Source organism: Globicephala melas, chromosome 18 (assembly GCF_963455315.2).
Source record: "Globicephala melas chromosome 18, mGloMel1.2, whole genome shotgun sequence".
Classification (NCBI taxonomy): Eukaryota; Metazoa; Chordata; class Mammalia; order Artiodactyla; family Delphinidae; genus Globicephala; species Globicephala melas.
In genome coordinates, this window is record NC_083331.1 from 49,430,554 (window position 1) to 49,458,358 (window position 27,805).

Sequence of the window (27,805 nt, forward strand, 5' to 3'; positions counted from 1 at the left end):
CTCTATAATACCTAGGTGTTTCGTGTTTACGCTAACGAGAAACACTGCTTTAGTTCATATTTGGAAAGAGTGTCCTTATTTTGTTATTTGTCAGAGAACTTGTCTACAAAGACTCTAATCACCTGCAGGAGTATCTTAGGATGCACATTGCGATTCAGTAGGTCTGGGGTGGAGCTGCAGCTTCTGCATTTCTGACAGTTCCCAGGTGATGCCAGTGCTGATGGTGTGTGGACCACACGTTGAGTAGCAAGAGGCTAGGTCAGCTGTTCTCCAGTTTGATCCCCATCAGCATCGCCTGAGCGGCAGTACTGCGTGCCCCTTTGGTCATTCTGATGTGGCTGACAGGAGACTGTCACTCTAAAGCATGGACTTAGTTTCTCCGCCTCCAGCAGTGCTTACACCCTCTTGCTTGCTGGCACGTACCTGCTAACTTTCTGGCACTGTCAATTCCCAAGGCAGAGGAAATAGGGGCCATGTCATTAATAGAAAAGGAGTTGAGGTCACCAAGCCTCTTGGCCTTAGGATAAATTGACCGGCACCATCCTGTCCTCATGTTCAGAGGAATTGGATAACAGGCTCTTTTGAAAATGGAAGAATCTTGCTTAAAGTAGGCATAGAGCTGTACTGGGAAAAAAGGTCAGACTGAGCATGGGAAGATCGCTTGGTTCATTGATGGGAAACACTGCCAAGTGACGCCATTCTGGGAGCTTTGGTTTAAGATGTTGCTGGTATGGCCCTCAGGTCACAGGCCTGAGCACAGCTTCACTCTTCTTTAGAATTAGTTAGGATTTTCATCTTATTCAGGAATTCTGTAATAAATCTCTTTATTAGTCTTGTCTTTATTTAAAGAACCCATTTTTGTGTATGACAGCTCTTGACCCTGTACACTCAGGAAATTTCTGCAGAGGTGGGTCTAACTGGTTTGATCTTAAGAGCAGACAGTTCCCCATCTGTTGTGGCATTAAGGTTTCATCATTCAAAGTATTCCCTCTACATGTTGGAAGTCATCACACTTGAAATTTTATCATTAATGATACTTAAAGGGGCTTCCCTGGTGGCGCAGTGGTTGAGAGTCCACCTGCCGATGCAGGGGACACGGGTTCGTGCCCCGGTCCGGAAAGATCCCACATGCCACGGAGCAGCTGGGCGCATGAGCCATGGCCGCTGAACCTACGCGTCCGGAGCCTGTGTTCCGCAACGGGAGAGGCCACAACAGTGAGAGGCCCACGTACTGCCAAAAAAAAAAAAAAAAAAAAAAAGATACTTAAATAAGAAAAGGTCCTCTAAGTAAGAATGAAAGTGGCTTTGGGCAGGTGAGAGCCTAGGGAGGTGGAGTATACACTTTAATGAGGATTTAGACTTTGTGTAACAAAATGATTCAGCATGTAAGAGAAAATAGTTTGTTGACAGTAATGCAATAACACATCATTGTATACATATGTGTCAATCCCGATATCCCAATTCATCACACCACCACCACCACCCCCTGCTGCTTTCCGCCCTTGGTGTTTGTTTCTTTATATCTGTGTCTCAATTTCTGCCCTGCAAACCAGTTCATCTGTACCATTTTTCTAGGTTCCACATATATGCGTTAATATACGATATTTGTTTTTCTCTTTCTGACTTACTTCACTCTGTATGACAGTCTCTAGATCCATCCACGTCTCAACAAATGACCCAATTTCGTTCCTTTGTATGACTAATATTCCATTGTATATATGTACCACACCTTCTTTATCCATTCGTCTGTCAGTGGGCATTTAGGTTGCTCCCATGACCTGGCTATTGTAATTAGTGCTGCCATGATCATTGGGGTGCATGTGTCTTTTTGAATTATGCTTTTCTCTGGGTATATGCCCAGTAGTGGGATTGCTGGATCATATGGTAATTCTATTTTTAGTTTTGTAAGGAACCTCCATACTGTTCTCCATAGTGGCTGTATCAATTTACATTCCCACCAACAGTGCAGGAGGGTTCCCTTTTCTCCGCACCCTCTCCAGCATTTGTTGTTTGTAGATTTTCTAATGATGCCCATTCTAACTGGTGAGAGGTGATACCTCATTGTAGTTTTGATTTGCATTTCTCTAATAATTAGTGATGTTGAGCAGCTTTTCACGTGCTTCTTGGCCATCTGTATGTCTTCTTTGGAGAAATGTCTATTTAGGTCTTCTGCCCATTTTTGGATTGGGTTGTTTGTTGTTTTAATATTGAGCTGCATGAGCTGTTTATATATTTTGGAGAGTAATCCTTTGTCCGTTGATTCGTTAGCAAATATTTTCTCCCATTCTGAGGGTCTTTTCGTCTTGTTTATGGTTTCCTTTGCTGTGCAAAAGCTTTGAGGTTTCATTAGGTCCCATTTGTTTATTTTTGTTTTTATTTCCATTACTCTAGCAGGTGGATCAAAAAATATCTTGCTGTGATTTATGTCAAAGAGTGTTCTTCCTATGTTTGACTCTAAGAGTTTTATAGTGTCCGGTCTTACCTTACATATAGGTCACTAATCCATTTTGAATTTATTTTTGTGTATGGTGTTAGGGAGTGTTCTAATTTCATTCTTTTACATGTAGCTGTCTAGTTTTCCCAGCACCACTTATTGAAGAGACTGTCTTTTCTCCATTGTATATCCTTGCCTCCTTTGTCATAGATTAGCTGACCATAGGTGCATGGGTTTATCTCTTGGCTTTCTGTCCTGTTCCATTGATCTATATTTCTGTTTTAGTGCCCGTACCATATTGTCTTGATTACTGTAGCTTTGTAATATAGTCTGAAGTCAGCAAGTCTGATTGCTCCAGCTCCACTTTTTTCCCTCAAGACTGCTTTGGCTATTTGGGGTCTTTCGTGTTGCCATACAAATTTTAAGATTTTTTTGTTCTAGTTCTGTAAAAAATGCCATTGGTAATTTGATAGGGATTGCATTGAATCTGTAGATTGCTTTGGGTAGTAGAGTCATTTTCACAATATTGATTCTTCCAATCCAAGAACATGGTTTATCTCTCCATCTGTTGGTACCATCTTTACTTTCTTTCATCAGTGTCTTATAATTTTCTGCATACAGGTCTTTTGTCTCCCTAGATAAATTTACTCCTAGGTATTTTATTCTTTTTGTTGCAATGGTAAATGGGAGTGTTTCCTTAATTTTTCTTTCAGATTCTTCATCATTAGTTTATAAGAATGCTAGAGATTTCTGTGCATTAATTTTGTATCCTGCAACTTTACCAAATTCATTGATTAGCTCTAGTAGTTTTCAGGTGGCATCTTTAGGATTCTCTATGTATAGTATCATGTCATCTGCAAACAGTGACGGTTTTACTTCTTCTTTTCCAATTTGTATTCCTTTTAATTCTTTGTCTTCTCTGATTCCCGTGGCTAGGACTTCCAAAACTATGTTGAATAATAGTGGCGGGAATGGACATCCTTGTCTTGTTCCTGATCTTAGAGGAAATGCTTTCAGTTTTTCACCATTAAAAATGATGTTTGCTGTGGGTTTGTCCTATATGGCCTTTATTATGTTGAGGTAGGTTCCCTCTATGCCCACTTTCTGGAGAGTTTTTATCATAAATGGGTGTTGAATTTTTGTCAAAAGCTTTTTCTGCATCTATTGAGATGATCATATGGTTTTTCTTCTTCGGTTTGTTAATATGGTGTATCACATTGATTGGTTTGCATATATTGAAGAATCCTTGCATGCCTCGGTTAAATCCCACTTGATCATGGTGTATGATCCTTTTAATGTGTTGTTGGATTCTGTTTGCTAGTATTTTATTCAGGATTTTTGCATCTATATTCATCAGTGATATTGGTCTGTAATTTTCCTTTTTTGTAGTATCTTTGTCTGGTTTTGGTATCATGGTGATGGTGGCCTCATAGAATGAGTTTGGGAATGTTCCTTCCTCTGCAATTTTTTGGAAGAGTTTGAGAAGGATGGGTGTTAGGTCTTCTCTAAATGTTTGATAGAATTCACCTGTGAAGCCATCTGGTCCTGGACTTTTGTTTGTTGGAAGATTTTCTTTATTTTTTTTAATTTTCATTTTTTTGCGGTACGCGGACCTCTCACTGCTGTCGCCTCTCCCGCCGTGGAGCATCCGGACGCGCAGGCTTAGCGGCCATGGCCCACGGGCCCAGCCGCTCCGCGGCACGCGGGATCCTCCCGGACCGGGGCACGAACCCGTGTCCCCTGCGTCGGCAGGCGGACTCCCAACCACTGCGCCACCAGGGAAGCCCTGTTGGAAGATTTTTAATCACAGTTTCAATTTCATTACTTGTGATTGGTCTGTTCATACTTTCTATTTCTTCCTGATTCAGTCTTGGAAGGTTATACCTTTCTAAGAATATTTCCATTTCTTCCAGGTTGTCCATTTTATTGGCATAGAGTTGTTTGTAGTAGTCCCTTAGGATGCTTTGTATTTCTGCGGTGTCTGTTGTAACTTCTCCTTTTTCATTTTTAATTTTATTGATAATTTTATTGATTTGAGTCCTCTCCCTCTTTTTCTTGATGAGACTGGCTAATGGTTTATCAATTTCGTTTATCTTCTCAAAGAACCAGCTGTTAGTTTTATTGATCTTTGCTATTGTTTTCTTTGTTTCTGTTTCTTTTATTTCTGCTCTGATCTTTATGATTTCTTTCCTTCTGCTAACTTTGGGTTTTGTTTGTTCTTCTTTCTCTAGTTCCTTTAGGTGTAAGTCTAGATCGTTTATTTGAGATTTTTCTTCTTTCTTGAGGTAGACTTGTATAGCTATAAACTTCCCTCTTACAACTGCTTTTGCTACATCCCATAGGTTTTGGGTCGCCGTGTTTTCATTGTCATTTGTCTCTACGTATTTTTTGATTTCTTCAGTGATCTCTTGGCTATTTAGTAATGTATTGTTTAGCCTCCATGTGTTTTTGTTTTTTACATTTTTTTGCCTGTCATTGATTTCTAATCTCATAGCATTGTGGTCAGAAAAGATGCTTGATATGATTTCAAGTTTCTTAAATTTACTGAGGCTTGATTTGTGACCCAAAATGTGATCTATCCTGGAGACTGTTCTGGGCACACTTGAGAAGAAAGTGTCATCTGCTGTTTTTGGATGGAATGTTCTATAAATATCAGTTAAATCTGTCTGGCCTATTGTGTCATTTAAAGCTTCTGTTTCCTTATTTATTTTCATTTTGGATGATCTGTCCATTGGTGTAAGTGAGGTATTAAAGTCCCCCACTATTATTGTGTTACTATCCATTTCCCCTTTTATATCTGTTAGCAGTTGCCTTATGTATTGAGGTGCTCCTATGTTGGGTGCATATATATTTATAATTGTTACATCTTCTTCTTGGATTGAACCCTTGATCATTATGCAATGTCGTTGTCTCTTGTAACATTCTTTATTTTAAAGTCTATTTTATCTGATGTGAGTACTGCTACTGCAGCTTTTTTTTGATTTCCATCTGCATGGAATATCTTTTTCCATCCTCTCACTTTCAGTCTGTATGTGTCCCTAGGTCTGAAGTGGGTCTCTTGTAGACAGCATATATACGGGTCTTGTTTTTGTATCCATTCAGCCAGTCTGTGCCTTTTGGTTGGAGCATTTAATCCATTCACTTTTAAGGTAATTATTGATATGTATGTTCCTATTACCATTTTCTTAATTGTTTTGGGTTTGTTTTTGTGGGCCCTTTTTTTCTCTTGTGTTTCCGACTTAGAGAAGTTCCTTTAGCATTTGTTGTAGAGCTGGTTTGGTGGTGCTGAATTCTCTTAGCTTTTGCTTGTCTGTAAAGCTTTTGATTTCTCCATCGCATCTGAATGAGATCCTTGCCGGGTAGAGTAATCTTGGTTGTAAGTTCTTCCTGTTCATCGCTTTAAGTATATCATGCCACTCCCTTCTGGCTTGTAGAGTTTCTGCTGAGAAATCAGCTGTTAACCTTATGGGAGTTCCCTTGTATGTTATTTTTCATTTTTCCCTTGCTGCTCTCAATAATTTTTCTTTGTCTTTAATTTTTGCCAATTTGATTATTATGTGTCTCGGCGTGTTTCTCCTTGGGTTTATCCTGTATGGGGCTCTCTGTGCTTCCTGGACTTGGGTGGCTATTTCCTTTCCCATGTTAGGGAAGTTTTTGACTATAATGTCTTCAAATATTTTGGCAGGTCCTTTCTCTCTCTCTTCTCCTTCTGGGACCCCTGTAATGCAAATGTTGTTGAGTTTAATGTCGCAGAGGTCTCTTACGCTCTCTTCATTTGTTCTCATTCTTTTTTCTTTATTCTGTTCAGCAGCAGTGAGTTCCACCATTCTGTCTTCCAGGTCACTTATCCGTTCTTCTGCCTCAGTTATTCTGCTATTGATTCCTTCTAGTGTAGTTTTCATTTCAGTTATTGTATTGTTCATCTCTGTTTGTTCTTTATTTCTTCTAGGTCTTTGTTAAACATTTCTTGCATCTTCTCGATCTTTGCCTTCATTCTTTTTCCAAGGTCCTGGATCATCTTCACTATCATTATTCTGAATTCTTATTCTGGAAGGTTGCCTATCTCCACTTAATTTAGTTGTTTTTCTGGGGTTTTTTCTTGTTCCTTCATCTGGTACATAGCCCTCTGCCTTTTCATCTTGTCTGTCTTTCTGTGAATGTGGTTTTTGTTCCACTGGCTGCAGGATTGTAGTTCTTCTTGCTTCTGCTGTCTGCCCTCTGGTGGATGAGGCTATCTAAGAGGCTTGTGCAAGTTTCCTGATTAGAGGGACTGGTGGTGGGTAGAGCCAGCTGTTGCTCTAGTGGGCAGAGCTCAGTAAAACTTTAATCCTCTTGACTGCTGATGGGTGGGTCTGGGTTCCCTCCCTGTTTTGACGAGAGGTGACCCAACACTGGAGCCTGCAGGCTTTTTGGTGGGACCCATGGCAGGCTCTGGGAGGGCTCAGGCCAATGAGTACCTTCCAGAACTTCTGCCACCAGTGTCCCCTTCCCCACGGTGAGCCACAGCCACACCCTGCCTCTGCAGGAGACCCTCCAACACCAGCAGGTAGATCTGGTTCAGTCTCCCCTGGGTCCCGATGCGCACACTACTTTGTGTGTGCCCTCCAAGAGTGGAGTCTCTGTTTCCCGAAGTCCTGTCAGAGTCCTGCAATCAAATCCCGCTAGCCTTCAAAGTCTGATTCTCTAGGAATTCCTCCTCCCGTTGCCGGACCCCCAGGTTCAGAGGCCTGACGTGCGGCTCAGAACCTTCACTCCAGTGGGTGGACTTCTGTGGTGTAAGTGTTCTCCAGTTTGTGAGTCACCCACCCAGCAGTTATGGGATTTGATTTATTGTGATTGTGCCCCTCCTACCATCTCATTGTGGCTTCTCCTTTGTCTTTGGATGTGGGGTATCTTTTTTGGTGAGTTCCAGTGTCTTCCTGTCCTTGATTGTTCAGCAGTTAGTTGTGATTCTGGTGTTCTCGCAAGAGGGAGTGAGAGCACATCCTTCTGCTCCGCCATCTTGGTTCAGGCTCTGTTCTTTGTTGTACAAGTATTGTAGCCAGCTTCTAAAGTGGTCCCAGTGATTCTCACGTGATAGTCACTCCCTTATACCTATAAATTGTACCTAATTAACTAGATGCTCTAGCTGAAATGATTTCCTGGTGGAGTGTTAATGTGCTTCCTGGCTTCCTCTTGATGATTATAGTAAAATGCGAAAGGTGAAGTGACAGGTAGAATAGTAAACACAAGGGGTCACAGGAATTGCTGGTTTTGGGAATTATCAGTCTCTTTATGTTAATAAATGATTAATTTTTTTTCTGAAAAAAATCAAGAGAATTGAGAAATGGGTTTTTGGCAGCGATCAAATTCAGAGCGCTTGCAGGAAAACAAGATGGTCTAACGATGAAGCTGAGGGTGTGGTTGTATAATCGCTTAAGATCTTAGAAAGATACAAAGTGGTACCTTGGAAATCTGTCTGGTCTAGCAATAGGGCTTCTAAGAAGCTTAAGGGTGGTGTCTCTCAGTCATCTCAGCACATGAAGAGAAGGGCTTGTCTTGAAGGAATTTGTGGTTGTGGCTTTTGTCTAAGGGAGTGAAGTCCAATAAGATTCACAGAAGACATATGGTATTTTTGAGGGAATTGTATTTGCAGAAACTTTGAGGGAATCATATTTGCAGAAACTTTGTAAACTTAGACTGAAAGGGAAAGAGGATTACAAAATAAAAAGACCTTTAGTCCTCCAAACTTCTTCAGCCAGGAAGCAGACTGAGAAAGGTACACATCTGCAAACACAAGCTACTTTCCAAGGAAATGGAAAGATAATTTTTAAGGCGGAGCCAAGTGTCCGGAGAGTGAAGCAGAAAACCACGAAGGAGGTGTTCCCTGGCCTTGAATCCTGATGAAGGACCTGCCTACCTATGCTTTGCAGGACTTCAGAATCAGTGACCTTTCCTTTCTGCACACATTGAACTGGAGTGTGTCTATTGGTTACCCTACACCTGTCGCACCATTGTATGTTGGGTGTCTGGGGCAGGTAACTTGTTGCTTCAGTTCACTGGCACTCAAGTTGAGAGAGCTATTCAAGGGCTGTTTCTAAGGCACCGCACCTGAGGAGCCTACTGCTGCTCAGATTGAATGCCTTCCATTGAGCTGTTCAACTTTTGACTTAAGTTCCTTTAATCTTTGACCTCTGTTCAAAATGAATAAAATGAATCATGGATGGCAGCTTTCAGCTAGGTAGTTCGCGCTGCCTTTTCCTGATAGTACGTACACTAGACTAACATCCTACTGCTACAAACAGGTTTTCTTTAAATGTCCCTGGGCTCCCTAACAGCATTGTTTTTCTCTGCCATACATTTGCTTCCCCTTTCCCTAAGTCCTCTCACGCACCAAGAACCCAAACTGTTGAATTTAGCCTCTTCACCTTACTTCATTTCCCTTTCGATCATTCCCTCCCACGTTGCCATCGCAGCCTGCCTTTTCTTCCTGTGGAGATGAGCTTCCCAGCATGGGAAAAGGGTAACTGCCTCTCTCCACGTGGCAGAGAGGACCCTCGCGGCCACCTGTTAGGGAGTGAGGTGAGCTTTCAGGGGCCCTGAGCGGCTCACCCCTCAGATGTGGCGTTGCCAGCAGGTGTGAGGGGACCAGCCTGTGCTGGCATGTGAGGAGGCCATTCTCTTGCCTGAGAACCTAACAACGTGGAAGGTGAAGAGTCGCATGGCATCTGCACAAGCTCAAGCCCATAAAGGATTTTCTTTTTTGAAGTGGAGTAAAGATAGAAGCTCCAGCTAATTTTGCTCACCCAGTGTGTCTCTACTATTGTCAGTGTTGGTGCAGCTGTTGACGTGAATGAAGAGCCTTGGTTTGTGAATGGAGGATTTGGGTTTTGAAGTTAGATAGGAGGGCAACCTAGATTTTCACGTTGTGGAGGCCCTTCCTGAGGCAGGTGCAGGGCATGAGTAACGACCACACCTCAGCTCTGCGGCTCAGCCAATGATCACTGGGCTTCTCCTGGGTCCTACCGTGTGGTTTCCCTGTCTGTCAGGAGCCGGGTTAGCAACCAAACCAGATTCCAGGTGTGGTATTCCACAGTCGTTCTGTAATTTGTAATCATAGAAACAGAATGTTCCTCCTCTTCTTTCTTCCCTGCCAACAGTTTCTGGGTGGGTGAATGTCAGTAGCTGGAGTTATTTTTAAAGAGGAGAGGTGAGGCTTGTCGTGCAAAGCTGGGAAGAGGGCGTTTGTTTGCAGAGCAGAGCTGACATCCAAGTGTAGATTACTGCTCAGTGGCCAGGCACTTGTCCTATAACAGGTAATGTTTAACGTGTCAGTCACAAAGATCACAGGAACAGCATATGCCTGGCATGAGAGAGCACTGCCGTTTATGCTCTGGAAAACTGAAAGGCTATACGTGCACATGTATTAATATTATTTTTTTTTACATACATGAGTGGCTTGGTCTTGCTTCCTCCTTTTTGGCTGGCTGTAATTGGACTTTGAAGCTTGGAAGTTATATCATAAAAATTGGTAACCTTTGTCTGAGAGAGAGCTCGGCTAAGCAATCACTTTCCACTTCTTTTCACAGGATAATATAAACGTTTTTTTGAAAGCTTGTGAACAGATTGGATTGAAAGAAGCCCAGCTTTTCCATCCTGGGGATCTACAGGATTTATCAAATCGAGTCACTGTCAAGTAAGTTTCACTGGTTTGTTACATGTTTTTTTAAACTTAGGGCTTGTGGCTTAAGTGTAAATAATTTCTGAGAGCTCTGATTACAGGAAAATTGTCCCTCCGTCTTCCTCTGTTTGCATTCCAAAACAGACCATTTAAGAAATAGTTTAGGGATTGTGAGTGTGAAGCTGTCTGTAACTGAGACCATGGTATCTTATTATTTTAGATTCCTGTATTAGCCAAAATGGTGGTTTATATTTTAATGCTTGTCCAACATCATAGTGTTTGGTTGCTAATGGTGACGATGCTCATTATATTTATAAAGAAAATGGAGAAGGTTATATTTTAGCTTACAGAGTAAAAATTATTTGAAATTAAGACATGATTGCTAACATAAAAATGAGAGTGGGACAGTGATAAAAGAGACTTAATATTTGGAAAGCAGCGGTGCTTGGGACCAACATGTACCGCTAATGACTTTTGTCAACTGGCTGATTTCTAAAAATGAACTGTTTTTCACTCTTTTAATAGTATGGATGAGAAAGTGAAAGTGTGGGGGGGTGTGTGAAAACATGTGCGCAGGTGTTTGTGTTGTGTTTTAGATGGAAAATGCTGTTTGTGTTTGAGTATATGGTTTCAGGAAATCTGGTTTTAAACTCTTGTAAGATTTTTCTCTTATAAATCTAAATTTGCTTTCAGTGAATCAGAATAAACTCATGTTACCAGCTCAGTGTGACAGGAAAATGATTTAATTTTGTAATAATGACTTCCTCCTTATCATGGCTCTTAAACATAATTAGCATTTTTCCTTTGGAAAAAAATAAACACCTTATTCTATCTATAGAAATAATAGAAATGAAAAAATTAGCTTTTACCAATTCAAAGACTAAGTTTGAAGAGTTAATATCTCTTTTGTAATAGCTTTAAAGTCATTAAAAAATGACTGTAAAATCTTAAATATGGTCAAGATTTTTTTCTAAAGAAGAATAACCCTGTCTATAAATATTTTTTATAGTAAACATTGTCTTTAGCCATATAACCTAAAAACCTGGGTAGGATTAATCTTTTAAAAGCAATGATATATTTTTAAATGAACAAGCCATTTCATATCTATATGCTTCTAGTTCTGTTGAACAAGCATTTCTAAATGACACAGCAGTGATACGTGCATAGCAGGGATGGGTCTGTTAGCATTTCTGATTAATTGGAAGATTGTTGAGAGATGCTAAGTTTCATCACCAGAATGGCATGTTTACTTCTGCAGTATTCGAGGTCATGTTTAATTTCCATGAAAAATAACTATGGATGAATTTATTTTTCCTAATCAGCATTCTCTCATATGACCTATCTGATGGGCAAAGAAATTTTTAACTTTCAAAGTGTTTTTCTTCAGTTGTTGCTGTCTATTAAGAAGAAATGTCTTTTCCCCTTAAAATCATACTGTTTTGAAACTCTGTAGCCGATGTTCAAGGAGGCTATGAACTTAATAAAACATGTTTGTTGGCTTCTAATAACAAGAGTGTCCTGAGTGAAACTTGCCTGGAGCCTGTTTCATGAGACACTGGGTCTAAAGTGTTCAGGAAAAATCAGTATCTGGGCTCAGCCTTCAATGGAACTAAGTTAGTGACAAACCGAAACCAGGAGGTCACGTAGTTACAGCCGTAGTAGGAAGTATGCAGAACAACTTGTTTCAGTGGAAACCACAAGTCCATAAAAGCAAGATGTGTCCAAGCAGTCCTAGTGAGAACATCTGCATGAGGACCTTGACACTCTTAATTAAGAGCATCGCCCCAACAGCTCCGTCTTGTTGGACCAAAGAGCACAGGGGTCGATCGTGGAACTGCTGCAAAGGAAGTGGAGGGTGGAGAGTGAGAAAGCTGGCAGACAGCTTCTTTAAATGATTGGCCAGAGCTCCTCTGCCCTGAGATAGCATTTTTTTTAAAAAAAATTTATTTATTTATTTTTGGCTGCGTTGGGTCTTCATTGCTGTGCACAGGCTTTCTTTAGTTGCGGCGAGCAGGGGCTACTCTTCGTTACGGTGCGCAGGCTTCTTATTGCGGTGGTTTATCTTGTTGCGGAGCACGGGCTGTAGAGCGTGGGCTTCAGTAGTTGTGGCACGTGGGCTTCAGTAGTTGTGGCACGTGGGCTTCAGTAGTTGTGGCACGCGGGCTTCAGTAGTTGTGGCACGTGGGCTTCTGTAGTTGTGGCTCGCGGGCTCTAGAGCGCAGGCTCAGTAGTTGTGGCGTAAGGGCTTAAGTTGCTCCGCGGCATGTGGGATCTTCCCGGACCAGGGCTCGAACCCGTGTCCCCTGCATTGGCAGGCAGATTCTTAACCACTGCGCCACAGGGAAGCCCTGAGATAGCATTTTTATAGAAGGAAGGGAAAATGTGAAGGAAAGCAAATAATTCCTTACAAAATAGTAATGCATTTCCCTTTAGTTTCAGTTCTTATGTAATGTGGAGGCTTCTGTAGGTCAAAGATCTTGTCCTATATTTATTGTAGATTAAAAGCCTTGGTGTTGGTTAGGCTGGTGGTTCTCAACTGGGGGCATTTGGCAACGTCTGGAGATACTTTTGGTTGTTATAGCTGGGATGGGGGTGCTACCGCCATCCTGGGGGTCAGGGGTGCTGCTAAGTACCCTTCAGTTCCAAAGGGTATTTAGTGGCCTCCGTAACAAAGAATTTCTGATCGCAGATATCAGTAGTGCTGAGGTTGAGAGGCCTTGACTTCAAATTTTTAGATTTCCACTCTGCCAGCAAGATAATTGTGTGGAAGGGAGGATACTGACATAAATTTTCAGCTGAAGTGTGACTTTTTACTTACTAATATAATAACATGTATTTCTGTGTTAGTATGTTTGTTCGTTTTACGGAAAGGCTCATTGTATTTGGAGCGTGCAGTAAGGTGTGAGTACTTGGTCATTACCGTGCCCATCCATGTACATTAAAATTAGCAAAAGTAAAAAAAAAAAAAAAAGCTCAGGGGTCTTCCCTGGTGGCACAGTGGTTGAGAGTCCGCCTGCCAATACAGGGGACATGGGTTTGTGCCCCGGTCCAGGAAGATCCCACATGCCGCGGAGCGACTGGGCCCGTGAGCCATGGCCACGGAGCCTGCGTGGCCGGAGCCTGTGCTCCGCAATGGGAGAGGCCACAACAGTGAGAGGCCTGCGTACCGAAAAAAAAAAAAAAATTAGCAGAAGTGTGGCAAACTATTTATTATTTTAAATGCTCTATCAAAATTCAACCCCTAAGATACTGCATTAACAGTTCACAGACCTGTTGTTGGTCTTCCTGCACATGTAATCTAAGATACACGTTTGCAGAACATACTGAGAGCAAAGAACTACATGTTGGCAAATGTGAGGTATTTCTTTTTGTTAGTGGACGACAGTCCACTATCTATGTTATTAAAAGCATAGATGACACACAGAGCCTAGGAGAGTTGTGTGTGGTGAGAATGAGTGGCAAGAGCAGAAGCAATTAATATAAAGACCCACTGCTGTTGAATCACTTCACTAATCTAGACCCTAAGTACAAATCTTATTTTCCAGTAGTTTGAGATTTACCATTTACTTTGTAACAATTTTCGCTAGTCAAACAAGCTAGGGTACTCTTTATATTTCTGTAATTATACATATTAATTTTCTAACTGAATTATTTTATTTGAAGGAAGTAATAGTTTGAACTTTTCCAAATATATTTGAATTATTCCACTTATTTTGGGACTACATATATGCAAAAGTCAGTTGATACTTTTAATTTTGACATTCCTGACTTTGATGGACAGGGTGTATCTTTACTCCTTTTCTTCCCAAAAGGGTAGTAAGCAAACTGCGGACTTAGGCTCCATGAATGGTAGATTGAGATTGAACCTATCCTAGTTGAGATGTTTACTGAGGCCATGAAATTTAGCTTCTGCACCAATGATTAACTGCACCGTATTATTAACCATTTACCAAATATCCATACTGAGCTTAGAAACACACACAATCTGCAGAGAAGAGGGGGTGTGACTCCCACAGGGCCATCTCTGCACACTTTCTCTAAAAGGCCTGTGGGAGAGCAACCACAGCACACTGCAGAGCTCCTACAGCAAGTGTCATGGTCTTTGGTGGCATCTGGTCATCAAGAGGCACAGAACAATGACTCGTTGTGGAAAGCAACTCAACAGAGCAGCCCAGACGTCCTGTATTGGAGGATTGAAGTTGACAGAAAGGTAGAGTTGAACATTAAAGGTTTTAATTTTGTGTCTAGCATTTTGACTCAGACTAAGTCCTGCATTTAAACCATTGCTCTAAACCAAATTATACATTGAAATTTTTAAGCTGAGAATTTGAACAGATTATAAACATGTTTTCTGTTTCCACCCCCTTACCATTCCAATCCAGTTTTTCGCACTTCCTTAGATGCATTCTGTTCATAATACAATTATAGGATGGCGATGCTTTTGAACACAATATTTGTCATGCAAAGAAAAAGTATTTTTTAGTGTACACTTACTCTTTTGTTATTTACGATATTAATATTTTAGTTCTAAAATGTGACTTGAGATATTATTGACTGAGTTTTTTTAAAAGGTCTGTTTATCAAATGGAGGGTGGAGAAATCAAGAATCTGTTATTTTTACATGTACTAGTTACCAAAGGAACAGTAGTTGGAAGCGAAATTAATGTTCACGTATTTCCCTTGTGAAAATAACGGAGGCTCAAAATGATATTTTAAGGATTTAGCTGATCTCTAAAGCTTCAAAAGGTGCTTGATTTTGCAGCAATACTGTAAAGTCATGTCTTAGGAATTAAGTTCCCAGATGGCTCTCTTTTACAGTCTGCCAAATTTGACTTGAGATATGAATGTGTATGTGTATTTTTTTAACGTTGTTATTCATGTAAGTAAAAATATACCTACTTTGAATTGGATAATTTTCAACTTTCTCTCATTTAAACCTGATTATACTACTTTTTTTTTTCCAGATGTGTCTTTCAAATGAATTTCTCAATGTCTTAATCTGTTTAAAAAAAACGAAAAGGAAAAAAGCAACCTTAATGATATCCAAACTTGGATCTGTAACTTGAGTATGGGGAGTTCCACCTGTCAATTCATGTTGCTATTTTAAAATGTTCCCTCCCTTCCTACCAAGTAATTAGAACAGAATAAAAGAGAAAGGAAGTTTACTGCATCACATATATCTCTATCCCATTCATTCTCTGGTGTTAGGTAGTTACTGAAAGGGGGACATTAATTCTTTTGGGTTGCCGAAGTCCTGTTTAAGGCCAGCAGCAAAAATATATGGTCACATTTTTCAAATGATCTTTAATTGCAAAGTTTGAATTTCTAAGAGTCTGCTCAACTGCAGAGAAGGTGGTGGGATATGAGCTGCAGGGACAAACTGTAGAATAACTAGCAGTTTTACCTGGCATTTATTTCGCTCCATTTCTAGTTCTTAATTTATTTCTTCGATAGATCGACACTTTCTGGATGCCAAGTCTCCTTCCTTAGCTCCCCACTCCCTCAAATCCAAAGAGCCATGGGGTCTGATTTTGTCTTGGTTTGCTGGGTGAGACTTCATGTTATAGACTTTGATGGCCAGGATCTTTATCTACAAAAGTAACCCATCCTAACTTCATTGCTCCAAAGAATCTCACTTGGTGGCTTATTTGATTAGCAATTGTCATGAATCAGTTCATGGGAAGGTGGTAGAATTTGCTTCGCCTATCAGATAGCATTTGTTTTATAACGTGGTCCTTCAAAGGGTTAAACCAAAGAGATATTTTTGTTGAAGAGATTCTTTTTTCACCTAATTATCTGTAGGGCTGCCTATGTTGAATTAATCAAACTTTTACAGTTACATGCACTGTAATATCTGTAGTCCTGTCAGTCGTTTTTGAAAATGAGAGCTTCACCGGTCACTGGAGATGTTAAGCATTGTTTTCCCCTGAATTTCATGCTATATTCTGGTCTGATTTAACTGATTGTTTGAGTGAAGGGTGTACATGTGAGGTGCGTGTGCTTACATCTGTTTCTGGAGCTACAGAGTAGAAAGTGGCAGTTAATCCAGCTATGGGGAAATTTTGGTTTCATTCACTTGCCAATCATACAGCAAGCATTGATTCGGCATCTTCTCTGTGGCCGGTACTTATACAGACATAAATAAGATGGAGTCCTGCCGTTAGAGGGGTTCACATTATAATTGAGGAAATGTCCTCATAAGTTAGAACACATTGTGTTAAATGCACAGGGCTCTCTGGGACTATAGAGATGAACAGTCATTTCAGCTTTTTAATCAGGAAACACTTCTAATTGAAGGTGACGTTGGTCTCTCTTCTGGGCTTTCAAAGCATTTCTTGTTTTTACCTACATCTAATTTTTCCCTAGACTTGAAGCTATCTGAGGGCAGAGTTAATGCATTTAATCTCCTCCTGACACCTTACGTGTTAAATACTTATTTGAAAATCAGATTTTAATTATGAAGATATGGAAATCTTAAAACCAGGCTTCGAAGATGAGAACTGAATATTTCTTTGCTAAGTGCTCCTATCTTTCTTCCTCATCTTTTCAAAATTGCAAAGCAGATCTGGGAAAGCAGTCACTAAACTTTTGGTTTGCTGGGTGAGACTTTTACTTATCATTTCAGAATATTGCAACACAATCTGAAACTTATACAGTTTAAAAGAAGAATGTGTGTTTCCTCTCAGTTGTGTGGGTAAAACTAAAATTGGAATGTTGGGCCATGTACTTTCCAAAGTATTTGGTGGAAGTTTTAATCCTTATGCTGATGTCCAATGATAAATGCTAGTATTGTTTTAACTGACATTTGAGGGATGTTGTTACATGCTTATATTTATATGAAGCTTTAGAAACATTTTAATGTTCTCATACCATCACCAATCTAAATGTATGCTTGAGGCTTGGGTGGAAAAGTATAGTTGTTACGTAGGTAGTTGGAATATCTTGTAGAAGCTCAAGGGCAAGGGACAGAAAATTTTAAAAGCAGGAATCAAGAGTGGAGGTAACTTAACGGGAAGTCATTAAAGTTACTTTAATAAGAAGTTTTACCAACAAGTTTACAGTAAGCCTTGTTTCTTCCAGTCAAGCTATCTGCCTTGGTACCTCTTACCTTTGCCTAGCATTAAACACCAAAGCCAATTTGAAAAAAGTCACAAATTGCCTTTGACTTTGGCATGATAAAAACTATTTGAAGAATATGAGCGCACAGAAACATGAAGATTTCTTAGCAGCTCATTTGAATTGTTTCTAGTATACCCCAGGCTGGGTTTCTTTCTCACCCAGGATGGAATAGAATTTCAGTTGATGTGCATCAATTGTCATGAATAGACAATCATCCTAACAATAGCAGGGACTTTAGGTGCCTGACATGGGTTTAATCCCATCCCATTCAGTCACCTGGTGGCTGAATGACCTTAGACAGGTTAGTTTTCCTCCCTGTGATCACTTTACTGCTCAGTGAACAAGAGAGATGGAATGGCTAATATCCTGGAGCTTAGCAAATATTACCATTTGGGGGATAGCCCTACCCCGCAAGGATATTGTACGGATTTTCATAAAGTCATGTATGTAAAGTGTATAGTGCTTGACATATAGTAGTGCTCAATAAGTGGTACTGAATTATCAATTGTGATCATTTATTTTATTTTTTTTAACATCTTTATTGGAGTATAATTGCTTTACAATGGTGTGTTAGTTTCTGCTTTGTAACAAAGTGGATCAGCTGTACATATACATATATCCAGATTCTTGACCCTATGAAGTGAAGATACGTGTGCTCTGTAGAAGAACATGGAGGGAAAAATTTGGCCCCCAGCTGCTTAAATTGTGATGATTGGCTATAGGCTCTTTGCTTTTTTATGAGAATTTTAGCCATTTTAGACTTATCTGTTCTTTCAATTAGGAGCAGATATTAAAACAGATGTTTTTCTGACATGTATGTTTAGTCAGCTTTTTACAGTGTATCTGTTTCATTAGAATAGCAAAGCTGGAAACCAGAGAACATATATCTAAGTTATTTACTCTTCCTCCTGTTTATGTGGGACCAACATAATTTTATTAACTTTTTGAGACCTCAATTTTCTGTGTATTTTATGAAATGTTAGAAATATTGTAGTTTGATTTGGATTTATTTCCTTAAAAAGTTTCTATTTCCATATTTAAAAAAGCAAAAAAAAAAAAAAGACATGAAACCACAAGCAGTCCACAACACAAATCCAAATTCAAAACTTTACTTTGGTGATTGGTTTAATTCTTTCATCCCATTTTTCCTCTTCTGTGAAAATTCTTATCGTTTTGGTCATTAGGAGAGGAGAGGTGGTTATCCTTTGGATAGGCAAGATCAGATCAGATGCTGTTCTCTAAAAGGCTTTTGTAGGCCTTATGAATTTTTTTTTTGGGGGGCGGATAGGTGTTCATAATGTTTACAGAATTCAAATGCACACTGCAGCTGTGTTGTCCCCCAGACAGAAAACTTAGCTGCTCCTTTTGGATATCTCCCATCTGTGCTGTCCATCAAAAGGCTACTGTACTGATAGCATAAAGGTCTTGATTATATTCTCTAAAATATTTGTAGTTTTAACTCTGGACATAAACAGTCATAACTAGCAATAGGCACTGTTTGTGAGGTCATAAGCCTTGGTTCTTATTTACTTCCAGTTGTACGTGGTGAAACACATCAAGAAACTAGGAAGTATACTTTCATGTTGATGCTTTGACATAACATTATAGCTTGGTTCTTTTAAAATGAAGAGACTCGCTATCAAATGTTGAATAGGTATAAAAGTTGTATATTGATCATTTATTGGTTATTTTAAAGAGTCTAGGTTAGTGGAGTAGTTATATTTTAGGGGTAATTGCCCTGGTATAATTTGTCATGCTGAGCAGCCCTTCCAGGTGGGATAGGCTGCTGATGGACTGATTCTCCGTTTTTCAGAGACATACCTTCTGCGTATCCCTACTGAAGTGAGAGGCAGGGTGATGGTCACTTTTTCTTAAGAGCTTAAAAGCATTGCTTCAGATACTACTGACCAAAATATACACAGTAAACTTAAGAAAACATGCTCCAAAAGTGTTACTGAGAAACCTTTAATTTTAAGGAAAAGTGTACACCGGCTGTATAAATTAAGGATACTTGCCACATTAAATGCATATGATAGTGTAATAAAATTCCATTCAAAAATAAGTAGGTTAAAAACATACTTGAATGAACACACTTCAGGTAAGCCAGTTTTTCTTAAGTTAAAAAAGGAAAAAGTGGGGGATCTTGGTGGCCTGGAAAAAGCAGCTGCTTTGAATTAAGCTCTGTTTGCATTAACCACCATAAATTTAAGAAGGGTTTGTGCTGTGTATTTTGAGCACTTTGGGGAGAAATCCCTAGATATCAAGTATCACTGTTATTACATTTCACCATTTCATTACATTATAATAACATTGATGGCTGCTAGACTTTGTAAAATGCTTTTGTTCTGTATTTTTTCTTTCACTTTTACTGAGATAAACGGAAATAATCTTCAAAAGAATCTATGTCTGGGTAGACAATTTGGCTGACATGTTACTAGGCTTCTTTTGACTTAATATTGAGAAGAAAAATTCTCTGCTAAGTGGGGAGCTCAGACTTTATTTTGTGTGTAATGTGTATTCATCTCAAAAGTGTGCAGTAGAGCACATACGTGTACACACACTAAGAACATATGTGAAAATTTGTAAAAGGCTTCAAAGAGTGAGGCACCAGACCCTGAGGGTCCCTAGATCCTTTTTTATTTTAGTGAAGAATTCATTTCACCAGAAGGGCTTGGTTCCTGTCTTGGAGGAGAAATAGGAATAGTATGATTAAATATTGGTGTCTAAAGCATGCCCATCCCAGATTAAGAAATAGAGCTCTATGTCCTTTCTCATATTTTTCATTCTCTTTTTCATTCTGCTTACAAGAAAGAGTCAGGGTAAAAAATTCCCGTAAAGACTGATATCCATTGATGTAAGCCTTGAGCTGCTAGAGCCAGAGATTACTGCTGCTGGGGTATCTAGAAGCAGCACAGTCCTGATGGGCTGAAGAGGGAGGGTGGACAGGTACATGAGGCTTAGCCTAGGGGTACTGAGTTCCCTCATCTGTACACCTTTTATCTTGTGGCTTGTCAGCCGCAGCCATTGAATATTTAATATGTGCTGTGTACAGACCCTGAATCCTGGGTGGGTAGAAGAGAAAAAAAACCTACTCTTTCTCTACCTTGTTCTTAAAACCATAAATGGGGAAGATGAAAAAAGCATTCTTCAGTCTTAATGTTTGCTTTTGTGTCTTAAAGAGCATTGCAGTGATTTACAGTTTACAACTCTAAGGGAACGATGGATTTGGACTGATGAATATCAACTAGGTGAGGGCATCACTGTACTACAGTGTCCGGAATATTTCATAACTACTCCATCAGGTTTAGACACCTGACAGACAGCTAGCTATCTGTCAGGTGTTTTACATTAGTTATTTCTAACCTAGTAACAGCCCAGCCAGCCATTTTGCTTCCAATGCATGAAATGAAGGGAGTCAGAGAGAAGAGTAACTTGTTTAGCTTATCTTGGGCAAATAACAGAGCTAGGATTTAAATTCAGGGGGTGTCTTAGCCTTCAAAGCTTGGATTGCTTCCACTGTATTGTCTAAACAGACTTGAACAGACTTTAAAAACTTGCTAATATTCTTTCTAGTGCTATGGGACTGAAATTGTCTGAGTTGCTGCTTAACCAGGCCAGCTATAGCCCAGATGGATTTGTGTGTATGACTGATATTACCTCATTTGATACATGGCCAATATCTTTATATTATAATTAAAATTTCCCCCTAGTTTGTGAGCTAAGTAACTTCAAATAGATACAATATTACTATGTGCCATTAAATCTAAGATCAGTGCTTTTAAGATCTCCTTATTTTAGAAATGTTAAATAGACACATGTGTACCTTAGAATAGAAGAAGTATGCTACATGTGTGGTCTTTTCTCCCTGTCTAGTAAATAGAGTATTTGGATTTTACTGATATGCACACATAAAGGCCTTTGTAGGTTTTATGACCTTTACACAGATAGTTATGAATGTTCAGTTGTATTTGCCATTCTAATGGAACATTCCTGTTAGAGGCTGTGGATTGTAAAACCTTACTAATCTAAATTGCTCAGGATCATACTACCACACTTTGACCTTTACAGCATTGGCATGAAACGTATATTTAAAAACAGAACTGGCAGGAAATTATTCTAAATAAGTTATTAATTTACCAATTTTTGATGCTTCATTTTACTTGTTAAAACCAAACCAAAAAACTCTCCAGAAAGTGGGCATAGAGGGAACCTACCTCAACATAATAAAGCCCATATAGGACAAAACCACAGCCAACATTATTCTCAGTGGTGAAGAAATGAAAGCATTTCCTCTAAGATCAGGAACAAGACAAGGATGTCCACTCCCGCCACTATTATTCAACATAGTTTTGGAAGTCCTAGCCATGGCAATCAGAGAAGAAAAAGAATTAAAAGGAATACAAATTGGAAAAGAAGTAAAACTGTCACTGTTTGCAGATGACATGATACTATACATAGAGAATCCTAAAGATGCCACCTGAAAACTACTAGAGCTAATCAATGAATTTGGTAAAGTTGCAGGATACAAATTAATGCACAGAAATCTCTTGCATTCCTATATCCTAATGATGAAAAATCTGAAAGAGAAATTAAGGAAACACTCCCATTTACCATTGCAACAAAAAGAATAAAATACCTAGGAATAAATTTACCTAGGGAGACAAAAGACCTGTATGCAGAAAACTATAAGACACTGATGAAAGAAATTAAAGATGGTACCAACAGATGGAGAGATAAACCATGTTCTTGGATTGGAAGAATCAATATTGTGAAAATGACTCTACTACCCAAAGCAATCTACAGATTCAATGCAATCCCTATCAAAGTACCAATGGCATTTTTCACAGAACTAGAACAAAAAATCTTAAAATTTGTTTGGAGACACAAAAGACCCGAATAGCCAAAGCAATCTTGAGGAAAAAAAAAACAGAGCTTGAGGAATCAGACTGCCTGACTTCAGACTATACTACAAAGGTACAGTAATCAAGACAGTATGGTACTGGCACAAAAACAGAAATATAGATCAATGGAACAGGATAGAAAGCCCAGAGATAAACCCACACACCTATGGTCAACTAATCTGTGACAAAGGAGGCAAGGATATACAATGGAGAAAAGACAGTCTCTTCAATAAGTGGTGCTGGGAAAACTGGACAGCTACATGTAAAAGAATGAAATTAGAACACTCCCTAACACCATACACAAAAGTAAACTCAAAATGGATTAAAGGCCTAAAAGTAAGACCCGACACTATAAAACTCTTAGAGGAAAACATAAGAAGAACACCCTTGGGCATAAATCACAGCAAGATATTTTTTGATCCACCTCCTAGAATAATGGAAATAAAAACAAAAATAAACAAATGGAAACTAATGAAACTTAAAAGCTTTTGCACAGCAAAGGAAACCATAAACAAGACGAAAAGACAGCCCTCAGAATGGGAGAAAATATTTGCAAATGAATCAATGGACAAAGGATTACTCTCCAATATATATAAACAGCTCAAGCAACTCAATATCAATAAAACAAACAACCCAATCAAAAAATGGGCAGAAGACCTAAATAGATGTTTCTCCAAAGAACACATACAGATGGCCAAAAAACACATGAAAAGCTGCTCAGCATCACTAATTATTAGACAAGTGCAAGTCAAAACTACAATGAGGTATCACCTCTCACCAGTTAGAATGGGCATCATCAGAAAATCTACAAACAACAAATGCTGGAGAGCGTGTGGAGAAAAGGGAACCCTCTTGCACTGTTGGGGGGAATATAAATTGATACAGCCACTATGGAGAACAGTATGGAGGTTCCTTAAAAAACTAAAAATAGAATTACCATATGACCCAGCAATCCCACTACTGGGCATATACCCAGAGAAAACCATAATTCAAAAAGACACACGCACCCCAATGTTCATTGCGACACTGTGTACAATAGCCAGGTCATGGAAGCAACCTAAGTGTCCATCGACAGAGGAATGGATAAAGAAGATGTGATACATGTACACAATGGCATATTACTCCGCCATAAAAAGGAACGAAATTGGGTCATTTGTAGAGACGTGGATGGACCTAGAGACTGTCATACAGAGTGAAGTAAGTCAGAAAGAGAAAAACAAATATCGTATATTAACGCATATTTTTGGAATCTAGAAAAATGGTACAGAGGAACCGGTTTGCAAGGCAGAAATAGAGACACAGATGTAGAGAACAAGCATATGGACACCAAGGGAGGAAAGGGGGGTGAGATGAATTGGGAGATTGGGATTAACATATATACACTACTATGTATAAAATAGACAACTAATGAGAACCTGCTATATGGCACAGGGAACTCCACTTCACTGTACAGTAGAAACTAGCACAACATTGTAAAAGAACTATACCCCAATAAAAGATAAAATAAAATAAAATACACAGAATCACAAGAGAAACCAATTACATTGAAACATGGTTGTCAAAATAGTTCTGAAACACAAATATGAAATATAATACTGTGTTTTTATTAATGTATTAAATTTTAAAATACAAACAAATTAAAAATAAATTTATCCTTAAAAACTTAAAAAAATTAAAAATTAACTTATCTTAAAAAAAAAACGACTAAACCATGACTCCCTCCTCCAAACATCCTTGGCTGGGAATAAATGCTTATAAATTATTTATATATATATAATATTTTCATTTCAGTTTAGGTTATTGTGTATTAAATCTTATGTAGAACCTTAATGCTTGATAATTTGAAGTCCTGTCTGAAAGCTCAAACTAAAAGCAAGAAGATAAATTATAGTCATATTACCTAGCTTATTGAATTAAAGAAGAAGAATTACTTCAGTACATCACTGCAAGTCCTGCTATCAGTGTAGCCATTGGAGGGTTTGAAACAGGTGGTAAGTACAAAGCACCAAGTGTAACAGTAAATAACACTGTCTAATTTCGGTAAGATGAAACTCCTGGGGGATCAGATAGTGACTCAGAAAAGCAAAGTCCAAGAAATGACTCAAGCACAGAGACACTTTAAGAATTCCTTTACTAAGACTTATGACAAGTGGAGTGATCACTTCTTCTACCAAGTCATTAGAAGTTATTTCTTGCTAGTTGTTGAATGTAAATCTTTCATTCATAGGAAAAAATATTAAACTTTTATGTTGTGAATGTGATGTTTTTAGAAAGCCAAAGATAGTTGAAACTAACAGTAGCCTAAGATACACGTATAAGAGACGAATACAAAGAAGGAAAAATTTCCTTTTAAATAACTAGTGGGATGGGTTAGATGCAGTAATAGAAAACACTTGTTTTAAGGCTGTTGAATATGTAAAAGGAGGAAAAGTACTGCTTTTGAGAGACGGAGTGGAGGAGAGTGGAAAGAAAGTAACATTTGAATGCTTTGCTTAATGCCTTGTATAATCTTACACCCTCTTTGTTAGAAAGAGTGGCTGCTTGAGTATACAGGTATGGAAGCTGAGAGGTTTGGCCTCTCACTCAAGGTCATGTGCCTAGCACAAGTGGGAACCCTCATTAGGACTCCAAACCCAGTTTCTCTCCATTATAATAATTCTGCTTTCAAGTGTATCCTAACGAAAGACAGGAAGGTCAAACAAAGGAATTTTGAACGTGTTAACGTGTATCTGTCAGACACGAGCTCCATGAAGTTGGTTGGATAGGAGGGAAGTTTTGGAGATACAGAAGAATTTGTAATTTCTAGAAGCTGTGGGTGAGAAATTACCCAGACTTTACTGAGAGTGAGAGTGCTTTAAACAAGTGCTTCTCAAACTTCAATGTGCACGTAAAACACCTTGGGCTCTGATTCAAATGCAGATTCTGATTCATTAGGTCTGGACAGGGCTGGGATTCTGTATTTCTAGCAAGCTCCCAGGCTGTGCCGATGAGCACCACGCTCTGAGTTACATGTATTTAGGCAATTAATGATAGTGATCGCATACTGGAGTGAGAGTTTAATAAAGATATTGGGGCAGATGTAAGGCTTTAGTGTGGATCTGGAAGATAAGTTGGATTTGAGTGAGGTGGGAGAATACTACAGGAAGACTGGCACATCCAGAGGCACAGAGGTGAGAAGTTCTAATCAATCATTTTAGAGAGCCCTTTAGATGCAAAGCAATGAGTAAAGTTAAGTAAGATCTCCGCTCTTGAGGCCTGAACTTATTTGCGGAGAAGGGTACGTATGCAAGTTTCTAGTCTAGGTTGGCAGATTAGAGGCAGGATGACAGGTAGGTTGGGACCAGCTTGAGTGGTACCTCGAGTATCCTGGCTGGGGGAGTTTGAGCTATCTCTTAGGTAGTGGGATTACTACCGAAAGCTTGGTGCAGGAGGTTACAATGTTAAAATCAGAGATTTCGAAAGATGGGGTAATGAAGTAGTATATAAAATGGATTGACTGAGAACTAGCTTGGAGGCTGGCACAGGTGTTGGGAAATGGTTGCAGTTCATGGATGTTTTGATAAGGATGCAAACTGCTGAAAGCAGTAAAAATGTAAAAGAGGAGAAGATATTTGAAGTAGACATGATGGGGGTTGATTAGAATGAAAGAGCAAGAAGGGCCAGCTTTTGAGCTTGTGCAACTATTAGCAGAAACGGGAAAGGTAGCCAGTTTGGGGGCAAGATAGAAATGAGATCTTAACACACTGCACTGGACATGATAGTAGAGTATCCAAATGGAAATGTAGGAGTTGTTAATGCATTTAATCAGAAATTATGGTCTTTTTTCCTTCTTTTAAATGCCAACGAAAAGAAGGAATTATTATTTGAGTCCCAAATCTCTTTTCTGTAGCGCCTTCTGGAAGTGTTAGGCCGGATTTCTTGTCCTAGGAACTACTTTGCTTTCGGAGTAAGGGCAGTGGGAATGTCATGCCCTCACAGGAAACACTGTGGGCTTGGCCTCTGGGCTCAGGTGGATATTCAGATCAGTTTAGCGAATCCAACATCACTGTGTGTCCTAGCCTTGGGGTCCTTAAATCATAAATACCCCTGTTTGCGTGGTAGCCACCATCTGGACCAGTGTTGGCCGTACTAACCCCACTCACTTGCTTTGTATTTTCTCCTACAACCTGAGAAAAGTTGTCCCTTGTCTTTCTGTCAACATCTTTTAAATCTAAACTCTGCGTCTCTTGTCAGCAACTGCTCCAGACAAGAATATGTACAACCCCCCATAGAATAGACCATTTCAACCACATTGTGTCCAAATTCGTACAACAAAATGGACTTATCTCCTTGTTTTTTTCTCCCACCCATGAAAACCTTACTCCCAAACAACAGCATTGAAAAACAAAACTATGGAGTCTGCAAAACATCTCATTCAGCCTGATGGAATTTTATAAACCAAAACTGCTTCCACTTCTGTTCATCAAGGTTGGAAAAATAACAGTATTTTAGGGCAGGTGTAACACCAGGGAATTTGATTCAATAACTAGATGGATGGATAAATGAATGAGTTTAACAAATATTTATTGTGTTCTTACTCTGTGCATGGCACTGTTCTAGGGATTGGGGATCCAGTTTTGTGGTGAAAAGGACAAAGCCTTGCCATTCTTAGGCATACATGCTACTAGGGAGGACAATAATGAATAAAAATATAAAATGATGGGAGGTGGTGATAGGACTCTGAAACAAAATAAATCGGGTGGAGAGAGCACGTCAGGAAGGTTCGTTTTGATATGATATTTTAAGCATAGTTTTAGATAAAATTCTACATGCAGTAGATTTAAAGGTACTAATAAAACTAGCTATTGGGATTAATGTTACATTTTATTAGAATCATAAAGAGTTTTGGTAAACTTTTCTCCTAAAACAAGCTCACTGATTTGAAGCTTTAGTGTATTTTAAAGTGAAGCATCAGAAAGGAGGCCCATTAACCTCTGAAGGTCGGGCTGCAGTTTGGGGTGCGTCTGCACACGAGGCTTCCCCTCCTCTGCACCTGACTCCCATCTGGCAGCCTGCTGGCTGGCAGGGCTTGTGTCTTTGCATTTAGGTTTCACCCTCGCAAATGAATTAAGGGTTCAGTTTTTGTTTTAAGATTTTATATGGTTTGAATTCAAGGAAGCTTGCTTTGATCAGATAATTAACTACTTATGGTATTTTGACTCCTGCTTTTCATAAAAGATTTCGTATTTTTCTGTTAGTCTCAAGTCTCATGTGTGTACTTGAATCATGTATTCCCACTCATGAGCCCATCGTGGCTCCCACTTACCCACAGGTCAAGTCCAAGCACACTTGAGACTTTAATGGAGTTCTACTGTCTAATCATGTGTGGCTTATTTACTTGCATTTTTATTTCCCTTCTACGCAAGCTTTGTCAACCAGTCGGGCCAGCCTCTTCCCCTGGACAGCCATTCTTACAGGCCAGGCACCATCTTGCCTCATCCAGGAAGCCCTTCCTCCCTCACTAAGAGAGGAAGCCAGATGCCTGGTTGTTAGTCCCAGGCGGCCAGTGCTGACTGCAATCTTTGCTCATTTCCCTTACCCTCTCTGTCCTTCCATTTCTTTACCTGCGAAATAGAGGACAACACTAGTACCTACTGCACAGGGACCATTGTGAGGATTAAATGAGTAAAGGTGAAGAGCTTAGATGCCTGA

The 27,805-nt window shown here is 39.4% G+C and overlaps 1 protein-coding gene across 14 annotated transcripts in view; it reads left to right on the plus strand.

The window, feature by feature from the left end:
* Positions 1 to 27,805, plus strand: part of LMO7 (LIM domain 7) — a 202,207-nt gene that overhangs the window by 95,656 nt on the left and 78,746 nt on the right. For 12 of the 14 annotated variants that reach the window (XM_060287878.2, XM_060287887.2, XM_060287889.2 and 9 more), the window contains one exon: positions 10,003 to 10,109. In XM_060287878.2, coding sequence (XP_060143861.1) covers positions 10,003 to 10,109 — 107 coding nt within the window. Of the gene's footprint in view, positions 1 to 9,466; positions 9,494 to 10,002; positions 10,110 to 14,219; positions 14,305 to 27,805 lie in introns of those variants that run through there. The other 2 variants (XM_060287892.2, XM_060287886.2) reach the window with 2 other exon arrangements.